General features: G+C 41.1%; 1 protein-coding gene across 4 annotated transcripts in view; it reads left to right on the plus strand.

The window, feature by feature from the left end:
- LOC126195042 (probable ATP-dependent RNA helicase spindle-E) overlaps positions 1 to 20,197 on the plus strand; it is a 276,948-nt gene that overhangs the window by 186,865 nt on the left and 69,886 nt on the right. For all 4 annotated transcript variants that reach the window (XM_049933486.1, XM_049933487.1, XM_049933488.1 and 1 more), the window contains exons 18-21: positions 6,146 to 6,373; positions 8,386 to 8,523; positions 12,390 to 12,530; positions 19,537 to 19,679. In XM_049933486.1, the coding sequence (XP_049789443.1) occupies positions 6,146 to 6,373; positions 8,386 to 8,523; positions 12,390 to 12,530; positions 19,537 to 19,679 (650 nt within the window). The remainder of the gene's footprint in view (positions 1 to 6,145; positions 6,374 to 8,385; positions 8,524 to 12,389; positions 12,531 to 19,536; positions 19,680 to 20,197) is intronic.

Consider the following 20,197-nt stretch of genomic DNA (forward strand, 5'->3'; position numbering starts at 1 on the left):
TCATTTAAAAATCCACTCTTTGAGGACGACCATTTAGAAGAATTTCGAGCCCAGAAGATCAGACATTTATGTCGTTATTAAAAATTTTGCTGCCACACTTGTGTGATGTATCTTAAAGTGTAACATGTGCAAAAAAGATCAATATTATATGTGGAAGCTTACCTTCTCTTCCAGCTTATTAATCTTCGAGACCAGTATTATATGTGAATGCTATGTATATTAGTTTAAACCATTAAGTTTCCTTATTTGTGTTTTCGCGCTACTTGTGAGTGATCTTGCTATTGGCTGAATACATCACGTGTCCTGTGCTGTCATCAGCTGGCAAGATCACATGACATGAGCTATGACTGGCTTACAAAAGTGCATCGCAATCTCGATTTCAGTGTTTTGGAAAGTGGCATGCGGTGTGTGGTGGAATTCAAACTTATACCTTCGTAATACGGAAATATGCAGCGTACATGTTGCTGCACATCAAAGGTCTTTCAAAACATGTTTTTCCCCTAAGTTTCGTTTTCTAAAGCTCGGGGAAATTCTACGTCGGTATATAAAACCATAAACATTCAAAGGATTGACGAGTTTTACAGTGCCGAGGAACAGTAAACTGTCACTTAACACGGAAAAAGTATATTTTCACCCGGGAGAAAGTGTATTTTTAACTGGGAAATCCGGGAAAAACCCCGGAAACTTGTTTTTCCTTGTCCACCTATACACCCTATGAAGCAATCTGCGAGAAGTGTGGAAAAGGTTCTCATGATGTTGGGACTGACTGTCCGTCTCCAGCGATCTGAATCAACTGCTCTGGGAACCACCCAGTCCGGAGCCAAGATCACCCTGTTTTTTCTGAGGAACGGAAAATACAGGGGAAAAAAAAAAATTGACCAAGTGTATTGCCTATGCCGAAGACAAAAAAGAATATAAGGTGACGAAACCCCCTGTCTTTGCCACCTTGTAGTATTCCATGGTGCAGAAACCTATTCCCAAGGCAGGCACTTCAATGCACACGATGTCTAGTGTGCCTGTATCCACCACAAGCACCCGTACTTGAACTTGTACATGCCAAGGAAAAAAGATTAAGGACAAAGCAATCCAGGCAGCTGCACCAGGAAAGACCAACAACAGTTCCACAGTAGCATCCAGAAGGAACAAGAAAAGCAGAGTGCCTTTCAACTTCCCCTTTCCCCTCATACTTGAAGGTACAGGCTGCAAGGAAAGGCTCACAGTGTTCGGGTCAAAAGCTGTCCCGAGCTCCATCAGACATCATTTTTTCAAGTCTGACTGATAAGGAGGACATCATGGAGTTAAGACGCGTAGAATCCAGGCAGCCCGTCCACTCCTCCTCACTGTACAGGTGCTTCACCTCCTTGGTGCAAAGATAGGAGTAAATTAAAACCACATCAATGAAGGGAATCCCATCCTCCACTGGAACTTACAAGGGTTCAGAATGCATTGGATGAACTCCATCTCTTATCTCAGGGTAGACCATTGTGTCTGCACCTCCAGGAGACTAATTTCCATCAATTGCATGCCCCTGAGCTACAAGGCTATGTCCTACACAGAAAAGTCGACCTGAGTGGAGAGAGCGGTAGAGCAGGCATAGGTATTTTTGTCAGTACCGTCTACCACTGCTCGCCCCTCTCACTTATGACGACTTTACAAGCAGTTGCTGTATCAGTGCACGTGTGCGTCGTCCATAGACAATATGTTCCCTTTACTTGCCCCCACATGATGTGCTCGATGAAGAGGCCCACACACACACACACACACACACACACACACACACACATAGTGATTTTGATACACACAATGTGCTTTGGGGCTCTGCTACAGGGATAGAGCAATTTTGAGGCTTCTCATGTCATCATGCGCATACTTGCTAAATACGGTACAGAGCATGTATTTCTGCACAGCAACTGGGTCGTTCTCTGCCATTGATCTGTCACTTTGCTCTCCTGCTCTTGCTCACAATGGTCAATGGGAGGCGGTTGACTTGCATGAAGTGATCACTTCCCAATCTGGATTCATCTGCCAGATGGAGTGGAAACCTGGGGGGGGGGGGGGGGGGGGGGACACTGTGATGGGTGCTCGGTAGAGCAGACTGACTTTTTAGCTAGTTGGAACATTGTGCCAATGCCGGGGCTTTTGTAATGTGGAACAGCACTCCCCAAACCAACCCATGGGTGATTGCCTGGACTATGCCGGCCTATTTTGCCACAGTTACTGCAACTGCAAGTCAGAGTTCAGGTTTCAAATGCCATAGAGTGGATGCTGAGAGGTGTAGTTTGGACATCTGGTCCACCAGTGGTGGAGATAACACCTGCCCATTTTCCATGTGGGAGCTGAATTCTGCATTGTCTGTGGCTCGTGACACGTCCTCTGGTCACAACAGAATCCATTATAGTATGCTGCAGCACCTCACAAGGTGAAGCAAAGTGATATCCTCCTCACACTTTTTAGTGCCATTTGGGTGTTGGGTTGCTTTTCCGACTTGTGTTGTGAGGCAATTTTAATTCCTCACTTAAAACCAGGGAAAGACCATACATCCCCGAGTAGTTACCACAGTGTTGCCCTCACTAGCTCTGTGGGAAAGACCTTGGAGTAGATGGTCTACTGCCACCTTGTCCAGATCTTAGAATAAAGAGACCTCCTTAGTTGCTTTCAGTGTGGATTGACGAAGTATCGCGCCACCTTTGATAACCTGACCCTCCTGGAGATGACTATATAAAAGGCATTCATATGCCAGCATCACCTTCTGGGTATATTTTTTTACATTGAGAAGGCATACAATACTACTTGGTGGCCTCTTATCCTGGAGCAGCGTCACGAGTGCACGAGTGGGGTTTTCATGGTTGTCTTCTCATTTTTATTCAGTCCTTCCTCTCGCTACAATATTTTAGATACCGAGTCGAAGACATCCTGTCTGATCACTTTGGCAGGGGAACGGTGTCACTCAAGGTAGCGTTTTAAATGTGACTGTCTTTGTCATAGCTATTAATAACATTATGTCCGTAGTGAAAAGTCCTGTCAAGTGTTGTTTGTTTCTGAATGACTTCTCTATGTTTTGCTCTTCTTCAAGCCTCACAACGACAGCACATCAGTTGCAAGTAACTATCTGACGTTTGGATGAATGGGTGTGGAAGAGTGGTTTTAAGTATTACACCAAGAAGTCTGTATGTGTTCTTTTTAACTACTCTCTTTCCTGAGTTGAGGATGAGGGACACTGTCCTTCCTTTTAAAGACTCAGTGAGGTTTCTGGGCCTCATGTTGGACTCTAAGCTTACATGGATACCACATTTTAAGGCTCTGAAAAACAGCTCACTTAAGGCTTTAAGTATTTTAAAGAAGGGATTTGGTTGGCCACTGGGGCATTCAGAACAAGCCCCAAACCAAGCCTTTGTGCCGAGGCCGGTGAACTGCCACTTCACATCAGGTGATGGCGAGGCTGGTGAACTGTCACTTCACATCAGGTGACGGCTACTTATGGTGCGCCAGGCTTATAAAACACTGTCCACACCATGCACACCCACATTCCATACCACTGTTCAACCTCCACTAGAAAGGCTGTTTGGTATCCTGCACACGATTGCCTTCTAGAAATGTGTGTGGCCAGTTTAGAGATGGGTGTGGCTGGTATTCATGTTTTGCATTGCATTTGGAGCAGAGTTCCATCTTGTCTTCGCCAGAGGCCCAGACATATTTTAGATTGACGAATTTTTAAGAAAGATCGTATGTCAGATTTTACACTTCTGTCTCCTTTTTTTATCATTGTACGTATGTCTCACAGTTTCACAGTAGTGTGCTCTGATGGCTCCAAAAAAAGGGGATTCCCTTGGCTGCTCTGTCATGTTCCAGTATTGGCCTTCCTGACAAGTATACTGTTTTCTCAGCAGAGCTCCACACAATCCTGAAGGCACTGCAACAGATGCATTGTATTCAGGGCAAACGGTTTTGATTTGCTCCGATTCCCCTAGTGCCTGACAATCGTTACAGGACCTGTACCCAACTGAGGAGTTGGTCTGACTGATGTATGACCAACTGTACTTGCTCCGATGGCAGGGTAAGCAGGTGTCATTCTGCAGGATACCAGGTCATGTAGGGATATGGGGAAATGAACAGGCCGATCGGGCTGCCGAGGAGGTCTGCAGAGGACAGGGTGTGGCACAGTGTCCTATTCCCTTGCAGGCTGTCGTTTCTGTGCTACACAGGAAGTGCTACACGAGAAGTGCATACAGTACAATGGTTGGGCGGTAATGGCCAATAAGCTGCAGTTGGTGAAGTCAACAACCTGTACATGGCATTCCTCCTGCCAGTTGCTCAGGCAGAACGAAGTGACCCTCACGAGTCCTAGAATTGGGCACTGCTCTCCTCCGACAAGAGGATCCTCTGTTTTGTGATGCTTGTAGCATGCACATCTCTATCCGCCATATTTTAACAGGGTGTGTTTTGTACTATGATGCAAGGGCAGAAGCAAATATCAGTGGGAATATGCCCTGTATTTTAGCTGATGATGAGATTAGTGTGACTAAGGTTTCAAAGTTTTTTGATGTGTCTGGACTCTGGCCTAAACTTGTAGGCTGAAGGAATTTAGTGTGTTGCAAAGGGGCTGGCTCCTCCTTTTTTTCTTTTTGCAGTCAACCAGCCACACCCATATGCTCTATTGTTTTAGCTCCTTGTACCTCTTTCATCCTGTGTTGTTAATGTTGTAATATTGACACAATACTTTGTTCTGTGCTTCTGTGCAGTTACACACATACTTAGCCAATTTTTTTAACTTTGTTTTCCGCACTGTCTAGAGCTCTGACAGCTTGATGGATCGTAAATAAGGACAGCAGTTTTCAATTAAGCAAGGCCTGGAACCCAGCTTTGAGCATCACAAGAGTGCAGTGGCAGTCTACATGGAGTTCCACTCCTGTCAGCTCAATAGAATGAAGAAGCATTGTCACCATGCCAGCAGCGATTTGCATCTAGGTCTGGCCACAGTGTAACAGTGGTCCCGGCATATATCACTCAGACATCAGGAATGCCTGAAGATGGCAAGAAGTCGGCTTGCCAAAATATCACATGTCTTAGATGATGTCACCCAGCTGAATACCAGAGAACTATTCAAAAATTAATATAACAATGGAAACTCAAGGTTGGAGTTTCAAAACTATAAGGAATCTTGAGAATGTAAGGAAAAAATAGTTCGCTATTTACCTTAAAGATGACACATTAAGTTGCAGACAGGCACAACTAAAAGACACTGACACATTAGCTTTTTGCCACAGCCTTCATCAGAAAAAGAAAGACAAACAAGCACACACACACGCACATGCACATGCACACCCAAGCATAACTCACAAATCACGCACACATGACCGTCATCCCCGGCAGCCTGGACCAGAATACCAGGATTCTGGTCCAAGCTGCTGGAGATGATGGTCAAGTGAGCATGAGTTGTGCTTGCTTGTATGAATGAATCTCTCTCTCTCTCTCTCTCTCTCTCTCTCTCTCTCCCTCCCTCCCCCTCCCCCTGTGTGTGTGTGTGTGTGTGTGTGTGTGTGTCTGTGTTTCTTTTTATGAGAAAGGTTGTGACCAAAAGCTAATGTGTAAGTATTTTAATTGTGCCTGCCTGCAACTTAACCAAGTCCTCTTCACGGTAAGTAGCAATCTGTCTTTCCCTTACATTCCCAAAATTTAATACACAGGTTTCCCTATTTTTCTGAGGCCAGTGAAAGTGGCCTAAGGCTTAAACATTTCTTTTCACCAAGATGGGTGAGGTTAGCACCATCTCAGTACCGTCTGGTGAGCCCTTCTTAGGTTACCAAGTGGAATCACTCACTGTAAAATAACCCAACAAAAGCCTCAGCTCATTACAGAGTTGGAAGTCTTGTAAATTCTTGGCTGTGCCATGTACAGTTTTGGTAGCACCTCACATGTTACTAATTTTTTCATGTACTAACTTCACATTTAATTAACCAATACAATTGCTAATTATTTCTGACAAGAAGAAATTACTATTGAGCACCTGTAGTTCACAGATTATTTATATTCCAATCTTCTTATGCTATTCTAAACTTTTTGGAATTTCTTCTGTGATGTATTAAAAAGAAAATTGTATCCCTTGAATAACTGTTATAAATATTGTCTTATGCTGACTTCATTTTAGGTGTTTTTCATTGATTATGGAAATACGGAATTTGTGACATTAAGTGACCTGAGGAATTTCTCTGAGAAAAACATGGAAGATGGTGTGCATACAATCCTGCCACTTGCATGTGAGTTTGTGTTGTCTGAAATAAAACCATCTATTCTGAAAAATCCTCGAGGAGTTTGGTCAGATGAAGCCCATGAAGCATTCAGGGAGCTTACAGAAGGAAAAATATTTACAGCTGAGGTATGATCTTTAAACAAAACTTTTCTGTTTTTAGGTTGAGTTGTTGTATGCATATTCTTTAGGAATAATTTTATGCTAATTGTTTAGATAGATAATGCAAGCTGAAAATTTTGCATAGGTTTTTTGTGGGAAACTCATTGTGAACAACTACAAAAGTATTCCAACTTGTCAATTCACATGAATATGTTAAGACTTGCAGTAGTAAGTGCCACATATGTCCTTTTTGTAGTCAAAATTCAGAAGAAAAATAACAGCCAGCCTGTGAATAATACAAGACATGAAATATGTCTTGCATTCAAGTATGATAAAATATAATACAAATCATGTTCAGTCGAGAATGAAATTTTCAGCAGTTGGGTTGTTAGCAGCATTTGCAAACTATAAATCAGTGTTTGAAAATTAGCATAATAAATGCTTCCTACCAAATATTTAATTGATAATTTTCCATTAGAGTGTCAGTTATAGCTAGTTAACACTTTTGCATCATCTTATTACATTAATAATTGCACTAGAATAACAAAAAACAGTGGAATTGATATATCAGTGGAAGTAATCAATTTTTGAAAATATGATACACTTGGATAGAGAAAAAAAAAATCTACTCACCAAATGGCAGAAGGAGAAGACATACACAAATGTATAGAAATGTTAAAGCTTTCAGAGCCAGTGGTTCTGGTTAGACGGTTGGAGGGAAAGAAAGAGGAACTAAAATTTCGGTGCTTCATATAGTGTACCACAAAAATACACTGTTCTAACTCTCAGAACCATAATTTCTGAAAGCTGAGATAATGTTGCATATTTTGATACAAGCCAATCAGCAATACTGAAACTTCACCTGCAAACTGACCAGCAATTCTCTCCAATAATTTTATAGTTTTCTCGAGAGAATTTTCCTTTGTATATCATTATAAAGCGTAAATAGTACGGAAATTCCAGGAGGGGAAACAACAAACAAAAATATTAATAGGCAATTATATATGGTGTGTAGTCATATGCATTAGTGCAGAGATTTGTAATATATGTCTATTTACCAAACACTTTTCAGATATAGGTAAGTAGTTGCCTATTCCCATTTTCTGTTTGTTGTGAATAGTTTGTGAGTAAGAGAAAAACTAAAATTTATCAAGGTATGCCAAGGAGCGTACCCAAGCAACACGTTACAACTTCCTTAAGAACATTGCTCTTCCACATGATATGACTCGAAATTTCTGTCATGTAATTCTGTGACACAACTATGTTTACATGAACTGTATAATTCCTAAGCAGATACTTTGTAACCAGTTGCCAAATTTTAATACTTATTAATTGTAAAATGTTCTGGTGCCTCCACACACTTTTATCAAGTGAGTTTGGGTTTTAAACTTAAAACCCTACTTCATTCACTGTTTTAAGTGTTTTTACCATTCTACTTGTAGTTTTACGTTGTCGAATAGTTTTATGGCAAAGTATGTAATGATACTTATTTAATCTGCAAGTACTTGTTCTGACGAGGCATTCTTAACACTGTGTGGCATGTATTCCTAAAAGCTTCTAATTTATTGATGCGGGATGACATAGAGCCTATTCCTCTCTGAAAAATGTTGAACGGACTGATGGCCTTTGTGGTACGGTCCCTTCAACCCCCACAAACCAACCAAAATGTTGAAGTGTTGTTGCCATTCTCTGCTCTTATGAACAGAACTGAAGAAGTTATGTTTTTTTTTTTTAATTTTTTAAGTTTTATTGTAAACTGTATATTGTTCTGAAATTCATTGAGGGGGCCACATATCTGATTTAGTGCTTCATTACTATATTAAACTGTATAATTTTATTATCCAGATATCTGTAATAGTGTTCTTTGTTTGAACAAGTAGTTTATTTAATGAACATAATTGTTTCATCAAATGATTTATGAAAATTTCTGCTAAATATGCTGAAAGGCTGTTCTTTAAGGTAATTTCTTTTTCTTTGTTTGAAATGTACTAGGAATGTAAATTTTGTGATTTTTTTCCCCCTTCTTTCTCTATTCACAGATCTACTCTGTTGTTCACGGGGTGATTTCTGTTGAGCTTTTTAAACATTATAATGGCCTGAAAACGAAGAGCAGTGTGAACAAGAACTTAATAGAGGAGGGTTATGCCGAACCGGCAGAGGAAAGTTTCTTGTCAAAGGTAATGTAAGAGATTTATGAGTCTGGGGTTTAAAAGCAGAGGGTATTAGTTCAAGGTGTAAAATTGTCATTTGCTGTACGTATTGAAATCTGATGACAATTTATTTTTCGTTCCTTCTCATCCTTCCCCATCTTTCGTTTGACTGACAGCTACTATTAACTTTTAGAGTCTTTTCATCATAACAGGTGCACTCTAACTTTTTCCTCTATGTTTTGCCGACTGAGAAAACTTAAGATTTCAGAAGTTAATATATATGCCACATTTTGCACACGTCTGCCAGTCTGTTGCTGCTGGAAAGGTAGATAATTTTGTTCTGTCTTAATATCTTTGTATAATTCTTGTCTCTCTCTACTCAAACTGGATGGATCCCTCTCAAACTGAGATTTGAGAGATCTGTTCCTTCTTTCTAACCTTTTACAAAGTATCCATCTTTCCTCCTAGAGGGAGAAACTTGCAGTTCCGAGAGCTAGGATAGTTTTTCAACTATTATCGGCAGTGTCATATCCAAAGGTAATCAGTGGCCAGCCAGTTTATCTTTTTGTTAGTTTATAGTTTCCTTATAAATATATTAAGTATTGGACTCCATTACAAGCCAATGCTATGTACCAATCCTTAAAAATCTTGTCAAGTGAGGATTGTCTGCTGGTGAATAGTAAGAAAAAAAAAAAGAGACTTCAAGGAAAATGAAAGTGTAAGTTCAAATGGGAAATAAAGCAAAATGTACTCTCTCTCTCTCTCTCTCTCTCTCTCTCTCTCTCTCTCTCTCACACACACACACCACCACTACCACTGTGTTCCATGTCTGCACCGTGGAACCACTGACGTTGGGGAGGTGGATACTGATGACATGTGGAGTAAACCACATGCTCATTGTCTCTTTTGTTAATTTCCACAGGATATTTGGTACTTTGGCCATGGCTACTTGTGGTCACTTGTTTTGACACATTACCTCTTAAATGAAAATATGTTTCAACTTTTTAGCTAATTCCTCATTCATGAGGACCATTTTCCTTAGGCTCGGTGGTAGTAAAATTAGCATGCCTTTTTAAAAATAAATATGGTTCATACATTCTTGTTTTGTGGTATGTTCTACATCATTGAGAATGTCCTCAATACAAATCTGTGGAACAAAGAATACATCTAATCTAAAATGACAGCTCATTGGTAGTCATACTGACATACAGTGATAGGAAAAAAAATTGAGTTGCAAAAAAATAGGCAAAATTAACAGGTGTGTTGGTAGATAGTGTGTGATGTTCTAGGCTGTCCTTATCCTGAAAAGATATATTTTACTATTTTTGGACTGAAAAATGTGATATTTAAAAAATGAGCCGGTTTGCTGGGAGTTCTCATGGATGGTGAATAAAATAGTTATCATCCTTCTTAAAGGATGCAGATTGTGTACAGTTATAGTGAATAGTCAACTACAGTAGAAATATACTCAGTGGGTGAGTATTGAAACCAACAATGGAAGGATGACCTGTATGATTTGATTTTTGCTTGTTGAGAAATAGGTACAAAGTGGGAATTTGAACTTGAAGTTTAGTGCAGATCATAATGGATTCAGGAGTTTGTATCAAAATGAGACCAGAAGTTGTAGAAGAATTTTGACATTAGTTTGACTGTGTGTGGTGTCATCAGATAGTTGACAGTGGCAACATATCAAGGGCAACAGATCAATTACTGTTGTGCTCTGGTAAGTGAAAATCCAAAACAATCATTAAAAAAAAATGAAATAGGATATATTAACAACAGTATGAAAAGGATAGATTGTTACTCAACATATAGAGGAGGCGTTGAGCAATCAGACTCATTGAAAAAATATTGCTAAATAATTTGATTTTATCCAGCATCATTAATGGTTGGTAAAAGCCTGAAACTATCAAAACAATGGGTTTGTTTATAAAATAACTTTTTCTACTACCAATCACAGATTTCTCTTTGTTTGTTGCCTAATGCTTTTTTGTAAATGACTGCAATTTTCATGTGTGTTTTTCTTGCATTATACCCTCTTGAAAATGGGCAAACTACTACAGAACAAATATGCACGCAACTATTGTACCAGAGAGAAATCAACTGTAATCCAAAAATATCACAGAATGACAGCCTATCAGAGAAGCACAATTAACATTGGTGTGATACTACACAGTAACATACCAGAGGAGATAAAAATTGCTACATATCCAATATTTAAAATTAAGCTAAAGGCATTTCTAATAAAACACTGTTTCTAGTCAGTATGTAACAAGAAAAAAGTTACTTGAAAATTAAATTGTAAGAATGGATACTTAATTCACCTAGTCGCTAATACTATATATTATTGCAACTTTTCTTTGACCTGTTCAGTATCAGTTGTACAAAGTGTACTGTGTGATAAAACTGGACCAATAAAAAAAAATCAGTCAATCATCATGAATATATGGCACAACACACAAAAAACAAACTTTGAAATAGGACTCATTTCAGAAAATGTATCATACAAAATATAAACAGAAATAAAATTGTGACCGGTAGCAGAAAAAGTTATTTTATGAACAAACCAATTGACTACTAGGTATTATTAGGTATTAGGCTAAGTCCTTTGTCAGTCATAAAAATGTGTGTGTTCTTGTTTTGTTTTGTAGTGTCTGATGAGGGACTTAGTCCGATAGCTGACTATATGTAACATTTATTGTCCAATGTGCCAGTCCACCACTCAGTGCCTCCTTTATGAGATGAGCAGCAATCTATCCTATTTCATATAATTGTTATTCCAGCCAAATTTTCTACTGTTTGATATAAAAAGAATAGCAGCTGTCAGACCATAAACAAGCACAGAAGGAAGTGAAAGTAATCTAAATTTACTTTTTCATTCTATTCTGTTGTAATTTCTATGTTAAAAGCCAAACCATGTTGTAAAAATAAATAACACTTTAAAACTGTATTGAGGCATTTTTTCATGAAGTGTTAAATTTTAGACTTCTGAATAATTCTATTTTGTTGGCCAGGAGGATAACATATTTGTAATTTGCACACAACAAATCTCAAATTATTTCTCATATAATAAGCCACATTTCAAAAGCAAAGTTTTATTTTTAGAGTTATGTAATTACTTATGTTGTCAGTGAGCCAGTTCTTTCTCAAGATTGAGATAATCTACTAATATCTGAAAACGTTACATTCCTAGCAGAGCTATAGACCTGTAAAGCCAGACATTATGTCTTACAGTTGTTGCTTTCATAGCTGCTGTTATAATGTTGTCTTTACCAGCAACATTCTTGGAAGATATGGCTTCACAAACACAATTTTTACACAGACATTTCACCATTCACTGTATAAGTCACATGTTAAAAGGTTTAACAAATATTGCCACAAAATACCTGGCTGATGCATTGCTATCAAGAATCAACAGCCTTGTTATAAATCATGACTAATACTTTCATTAAAAAGGTTTGTGCCAGTTTATTGGATGTAATATTCATACGTCTGCAGTTGACATACCAGTGATATATTTGTTGAAATTTGTACTAAAAAATTACATGTTGCCAAGCAGGGCAATCCAAATGGCACCATTGTGGCACTATCTGAATACGGAGCAATGTGATTTAATTTTAAACAACTCAGTCAATAATGTAGTAAAAGCCTTTGTTGTCAGTGACTGCCCTTATGTTTGTGATTTTCTTCATAATTGAAAGAAGAAAAACTTTAGGATGTTTATGACCATACAATGATGATATTGTGATACAGTTATAACTTTCTTTCCACTCAAAAGTTTGTGCATTACTAGTTAACATTAGGTTTTTTTATGTTATAAAAATGGTGATTTCTTGGGGCTTATAATGATTCAAGATGCATACTCATTATCCCATGAAACTCTTTAATTTCAGATAAACCATGATCTACGTCTTCAGCATAAAGAATGGACAAATGAGCAGAAGCTAGCTTACAACCGCCAACAAGAGACTAATTTGCCGTGGGTGGAGGAAATAGAGCCTGAACCGCCGAGACCTGAAGAATGTCGCATAAAGGTCAGTGGTCTATCAAGAGATGTTATGATGCTTAATGTAACATAATCCATGGACATTTTATTTTAGTGTCTACTTCCATTTCTTTTCCCACCTGACTACATGCCTGCCCTCTCCCATAGGCAGCACTAGCAACTTTGCAAACCCCTTCCCTGCTACCCTTCGATCTCCCCACCACATGCCTCTTCTGTACTTCCACCCACCATAACTAAGGATGCTGCTCGGCTCAAACACAGTCACAGTCTTACACTCCAGAGGCGACAGTGGCCACTTGCTTGTGAGTTGTGATTTTGGGACTGTGTGTGTGTTTTCTACATCTGATGAAAGGCAGTCCAGAAGCTGAATATTTCTAGTATTCTTTTTCATTGTGCCTGTCTGCAGTTTGATGCCTCTTCTGTGTAGTGGGTATCAATCTATCCTTTCCATATAATTTTTATTCCATCCTGGATTCATATAAGTATAGCACACGCATTAGTTCTAATGGAACCGGTAAGTGTTTTTAGATGATTGTGAAGTGCTTTTACGTTGTAGTTTTATCTTTCATGTACCAGCATAATGGAAGCCTATTATTCCACACATCTTTAATGATACCTTACAAATGCAGGTCTTGTATAATAGCAGGCGGATTACATTATAATTTCAGCTGTTTCGCAGTAATGGAATAACTTGTTGTCATTTGTTTACTGGGTTCTGTAGATCATTCTTAATAGCAAAGGGCTTGCAATAGGAGATATGTATTTCACAGTAACAAAGATGAACAAGTACTCATGGCTTTTAGAGTGCCTGTTAACTGGATATTTGTTTCTTGTTTTGATCCATACTACCATCTCTCAAAATACGGAATATATTTTTAAATTTTTTTCCCTCCTAGATACTACTCTTCAAGACCTGTCCCATACATCCTCCCACCACCACCTACTTCACTCCGGTCGCAATCATCACATATCCCATCAAAAGCAGGGCTACATGTGAAAGCAGTCATCTGATCAACACCTTAAGCTGCAACCACTGTGCTGCATTCTAAGTGAGGGTGATAACAAACAAGCTGTCTGTCCGCATGAATGGCCACTGACAAACTGTGTCCAAGATACAGCTGGACCATCCAGTTGCTGAGTGCGCTGCCTGACACTCTGTTCTTCATTTCAATGACTGCTTCTCAGCTTGCACTATTTGGATCCTTACCACCAACACCAGCTTTCGTGAATTGTGCAGATGGGAACTCTCCATGCAATATATTCTTCGTTCCCGTAATCCTCCTCACCTCACCATTTCTTTGTCATTGTCCTGTACTCATCTATCCCCTTCCCTGTTCCCATTTCAGCACTACACAGCCTTCTGTTCCAACACACCCAAAGACTTTTTCCTTCTCTCTTTCTGCTGCCCCCCCCCCCCCCCCTCCTCTTTGCCCAGCCTCTAACCTTCTGACTGCACCTATCTGCCCCACCTCCTTCCCCCACCTCGTCCCTGTACGCTCCCACAAGCAGCACTTCACTGTCCTCCACCCCTACTCTGCTGTCCCTCCCCCTCCCCACCCCAGCCTCCTCCTTACCCTCACCACACAGTTTGCTTGGCCTCGGTAGCCAGAGACTGTGCTCGTGTGCTCCTGTGTGTGTGTGTGTGTGTGTGTGTGTGTGTGTGTGTGTGTGTGTGTGTGCGTGTGTGTGTGTGTGCGCGTGCGCGCGCGCGCACACGTTGTCTAATTACGATGAAGGCCTTTTTGGCTGAAAGCTTACTTGCTGACTTGCTGACAGTCCTTCTTTTGTGCCTATTGTGACTCAGCATCTCCACTATATGGTAAGTAGCAGCTATTCTTTCCAACAACTTTTCTTCCATGCCGTAATCCAGTGCCGTTTTCCTTTTTTACTGTTTTCTAAGGCATTATTATACTCAGCGACTGTCCATCTTTCTCTTCTTTCATGTGTTTCACTTGACACCTTCAAAAAACTGCACTGCACACACTGCTTATAGGTCAATTGTCTTGGCTGCCCACAACAGCCAGTTACAAGACTGGGCTGATTGTTGGTGGAGCATATCATGCCCCACATTACTCCCTCTGATATCATTAATTCTAGTCCTTCAAATGGATCACTCTTCCTGTGTCAGTCTCGACTTTTTCGTGTGTTATTTTCCATATCTTCCTGTGCAACACAAACTTATTTCTCATCCTACTAACCCCTCCCCACCCCCTCCCACCCCCCACACTCCCCTCCCCACTCTTTCTCCTGTCTACTTCACTTTGCTACCTTCACCTAATCTAGTCACATCAGCTGTCCCCCTTGTTCACATTTATCCAACTTGAGACCTGCAACCCATATTACAATCTTTTTATTTATTTTTTATTCAATCTCATTGTGTTTTCTTGTTGATTTCAGTTGGTTTTGTCTTTCGCTATTGGCCCACTACCCTAGATTTCATCTAATTTCCCCATACTTCATTCATTTCACTCTTTTTGTGGTTTTTCCAATGTGTTTTGGCATATTTTTGAGATTTTTTAACAACATATTTCTATATTGTTTATGTATTTTTAAGCATTTTTCTCCTCCACCATGGATCCTTACTCCTTCTATCCGTGTCAGTACAGAAAAGTTTCCTAATCGTTAGACAGAATCCTATCCCACATACTGTTCCTGCATTGTTGCTTGGCTCATGGAATCACCCAATTAGCCTTACATTCAAATTAATCACCTGCGGCTGTAACCTGTCCTTCCACAATGACCTCTACCTGGTCAGTCTGCCAGGCATTAACCCTCGCCAACATAAAACCATGTCAATCAGGCCCAAACCTCCTTGCAATACCATCTCTCCATCTGTAAAATTCTCCTGCTATGCAATCCCAAATTCCTATATCCCATATCACACGTTGAAACTCATGCTCTCCAGGAACTGGAGCAGCATGCACAACACCACCTCAAAAAACTTTCCACCCTGTTCACTTCCTTCTGCTGCCTTGGACTAACACTATCCATCACATCTACAACAACCTCCAAACCTCCCCCACATCACCTCATCGCTGACAGATGCTGCCTTGCAGACCTACTACATTTACCCCACCCTCGAAAACTCCCTCCCACCACTGTACAGAATCCAGAACCGAAACAGACTTGAAACACAGTCCTCTAGGAACCTTAGCCCCACAGAAGTGTCAATCCTTTCCAAAGGCCTCACCTTTTGTCCATCTCCCAAATTCAGTCATGCAGGACTCATTAAAGACATTCTTTTCTTCACCAGATCCCTACAGTGGAAACACTTCTCAGTACCAACCCTACCAATCAGACTCAACCAGAGACCCATGTTGGACCCTGCCTGCCTCAGTTCACTTCTCCAACTAACCCTGATCCACACCCAATGTCCCTGAATTACCCACTGTTAACTTTCCAGGATTTTGTAACCTAGAACCTTGCCTCACCGTCATTCCCCAAATCCCTCAACATGCAAGCTAACTGTACATCCACAGAAAGAACCACAATCCAACACCTGAAACTGATCCCGACCTTATAATCCTACCTGCTGATGAAAGGCTCCACCACTATTGTTTTGAACTCAGAGGATTACCTGGTAGAAGGACTCTGCCAGCTGTCACATTCATCCACCTACAAACCCTCCCACAGCGACCCCATTCCAGAAGTCCAGCAGGATCTCCAGTCTCCCCTCAAATCCTGTGGTCCATCCCAGAACCTCTCACCAGAGTCCATCTTCCTCCTCATGCCTATCACTCCACGTACTGCTACATTCTACGTGCTTAATAAAGTCCATAAACCTAACCACCATTGCAGCCAGTTACTGTAGCCTCACTGAGAGAATCTCTGCTCTCATAGACCCAACTTCTTCAGCCTATTACAATCTGGCCTCCTACATAAAAGATCCCAACCATTTCCTCCCCTGACTCTCCACAGTTCCTATACCTTTACCATATGATGCCCTGCTCGTCACCATTGATTCCACCTTCTTTTACATTAACATCCCTAATGCCCATGTCCTTACCACTATTGAACACTACTTTTCCCAACACGTGACGGGTTACAAGCCCACAGCCTCATTTTTAGTTGCCATGACTAACTATATCTTTACCCACAATACCTGTCCTTTCAAGACATCACCTACCAACAAATCTAGGGTACAGTTATGGTTACCTGCATGGCACCTTCCTATGCCAAGCTATTTGTTGGCCATCTAGAAGAATCCTTTCTAACCACCCTGAATCCCAAAACCCTAACCTGGTTCAGATTCATTGATGACATCTTAGTGATCTGGATTTAGAGTGGGGATAGCGTATCCACATTCCTCCAGGACCTTAACACCTTCTCCCCCGTTCGCTTCACCTGGTCCTCCTAAACCTAATGAGCCACCTTCCTCAATGTTGACCTCCACCTCAAAGATGCCTACATCAGTACCTCCACCCATATCAAACCTACCAACTACCAACAATTCTTCCATGTCGACAGCTGCCATCCATTCTATACCGAGAAGTCCCTTCTGTACAGCCTAGCCAGCCCGTGGCCATCACATCTTTAGTGATGAGCTGTCCCTCTCAGAACATACTGATATTCTCAAAAATGTTCAAATGTGTGTGAAGTCCTAAGGGACCAAATTGCTGAGGTCATCAGTCCCTAGACTTACACACTATTTCAAACAAAATTATGCTATGAACAACACATACAACCATTCCCGAGGGAGGACTCGGACCTGCGGTGGGAGCGGCCACGCAATTCGTGACGTGGCACCTCAAACCACGCAGCCCGAGATTCTCACTGAGGCCTTCAAAGATTGTAATTACTCTCTTGGCCTTGTGCAGAAACAATGTCCTCTACCTTATCTATCCAGTCACCCCCACCCCTTATTATTTGAGTACCACTCAGGACTGGAGCATCAGAATCACATTCTCTGCCAGGGTTTCAGGTTTCAACTATCTATCGTCGTGCCCAGAAATGAGGAATGTCCTACTCACTATCCCTCCCACAGTGGTATTCCACCGCCCAACGAACATAAGCGATATTCACGTCCATTACTAAATAACCCCTGCTCCCAACCTGTTGTCTCATGGCTTGTATCCTTGTAATAAACCTAAATGCAACACCTGTCCCATACATCATCTCACCACCACCTACTCTAGTCTGGTCACAAGCATCACCTATCCTATCAAAGGCAGGGCTACATCTAAAACCAGTCATGTTATCTATAAGCTAAGTTGCAACCACTGTGCTGCATTGTATATAGGCATGACAACCAACAAACTGTCTGTCCGCATGAATGGCCACTGACAAACTGTGGCCAAGAAACAGCTGGACCATGCAGTTGCTGAGCACCTGTCCAACACAACATTCTTCATTTCAATGACTGCTCACAGCCTGTGCCATCTGAATTCTTCCCACCAGCACTAGCTTTTTTGAACTGTGCAGTTGGGGAATCTCCCTGCAATATATCATACATTCCCATAACCCTCCTAGTCTCAACCCTCGTTAGTCATTGTCCTATTCCCATTCCAGTATTACACAGCTCTCTGTTCCACTAATGCACTCAGTCTTTTTACTGCTCTCCTTTTCTGCTGCCCCCTTCTCCCCATCTAACATCCTGGCTGCACCAAGCTTCTCTCCCCATCTCATCCCTGTATGCTCTCACAAGCAGCACTTTACCATAACCTGTCCCTACGGTGCTGTCCCTGACCCTCCTTGCCGCATCCTCCTCCTTACCCCCACCACACAGTTAGCTTCTACTGTCACACGCTGTTGCCTGCAGCCTGGCCTCAGCAGCCATAGATAGTGGTCATGTCTGTGTGAATTTTGTGTGTGTGTGTGTGTGTGTGTGTGTGTGTGTGTGTGTGTGTGTGGTCTAGTTCCAATGAATGCCTTTTTGGCCAGAAGCTTACTTGCTGACAGTCTTTTTGTTGTGCCTATCTGTGACTCAGCATCACCACTATGTGGTGAGTAGCCACTATCCTTTTCATAATATTAAACAGTGGAAAAGCCAGGATGGAATGTAACAGTATTATGAAAAGGAAAGTTGCCACTCACCACATAGCAGAGTTGCTGAGTCGTGAGAGGCATAACAAAACAACTGTCACAAATAAAGCCGACTGCAAAGAATTGTTCAGCGTGACATGAATGGAACCCTTCCATCAGCATGTGAAACATTCAATGAAACATCATCGATATGAGCTTTTTGGAACCAAAGGCCCATTTACGTACCCTTGATGATAGCACGACACAAAGCTTTACGCCTTGTCTGGGCCTCTCAACACTGACATTGGACTGTTGACGATTGGAAACATGTTGCCTGATCGGATGAGTCTCGTTTCAAATTGTATTGAGCGGGTGGATGTATATGGGTATGGAGACAACCTCATGAATCCATGGACCCTGCATGTCAGCAGGGGACTGTTCAAGCTAGTGAAGGCTCTGTAGTGGCGTGGGGCGTGTGCAGTTGGAGTGATATGGGATCCCTGATATATCCATGTACAACTCTGGGAGGTGACATGTATGTAAGCATCCTGTCTGATTACCTGTATCCATTCATGCCCATTGCACATTCCAATGGACTTAGGTAATTCTAGTAGGGCAGTGTGACACCCCACAAGTCCAGAATTGCTACAGAGTGGCAGCAGGAACACTCTTCTGACTTTAAACACTTCAGCTGGCCACGAGACTTCACATACTTGATCATTATTCGGCATATCTGGGATGCCTTGCAACTTGCTGTTCAGAAGAGATCTCTACCCCATCGCACTCTTATGTATTTATTGATAGCCCTGCAGGATTCATGGTGTCGATTCCCTCCAGCACTACTTCAGGTGTTAGTAGAGTCCATGCCAAGTCATAGTGTGGGGACCCTACAAGTTATTAGGCAGGTGTACTAATTTCTTTGACTCTTCAATGTAGTAATTAGTAAAATTAATCTGGTGGGTTTGTGAACAGTGAATGCACAAAGCTGGAGGAGATGGGTAGACACAGATTTAATCTGTTACACCCTTATTTCTGTTAGTGTTTGGACTTATAAAGGAATTGCTATTTTTCAGGTGGAATTAAAGGGACCCAGAAGCCCTCTAGAAATGAAATTATATAACCTGACCAGAGCTGGCCAGAGGAGAGATGTTGGTGTGGAGTGGAATTCTGTCAATTCCGTACTTCTTGACACAGATCCTCAAGATCCACATGAGAGGTGGGTTATAATTTTGCATCAGTATTTCTAAATCTGTTTAATGCAAAATCTCCCCCCCCCCCCCTCTCTCTCTCTCTCTCTCTCTCTCTCTCTCTCTCTCTCTCTCTCACTCACTCACTCACACACACACACACACACACACACACACACACACACACACACACTTTTTACTTTTTGTAATACACAGTTTACTCTCACATTGGAGACAACTTGAATCAGTCCATATATACTTAAGTCTTCCAAATAGAGGTTTAACTTTGCAGCTTCCTCTTCTGCTCTCCAAGTCGGTTTCCCTTTCCTCATCAATTATGTTGTAGGTTTTTTGTTTACGTATTTATAGTTTATATCTTATGTCTCTGTTCCTTAGAGTCATCTTTACTTCTCCATTCTGATTCATTGTGGACCTGTCTGAACCAGTTATTACTGATTTTGTGTTCCCAAAAGGTCTTGAATAATTGTTCCACTAGCTTGTTTTCTGGTACTCTTGATATATGGCAGAAAAGGGAATCCTCCTTTTT

Source organism: Schistocerca nitens, chromosome 7, assembly GCF_023898315.1.
Source record: "Schistocerca nitens isolate TAMUIC-IGC-003100 chromosome 7, iqSchNite1.1, whole genome shotgun sequence".
NCBI classification, from domain to species: Eukaryota; Metazoa; Arthropoda; class Insecta; order Orthoptera; family Acrididae; genus Schistocerca; species Schistocerca nitens.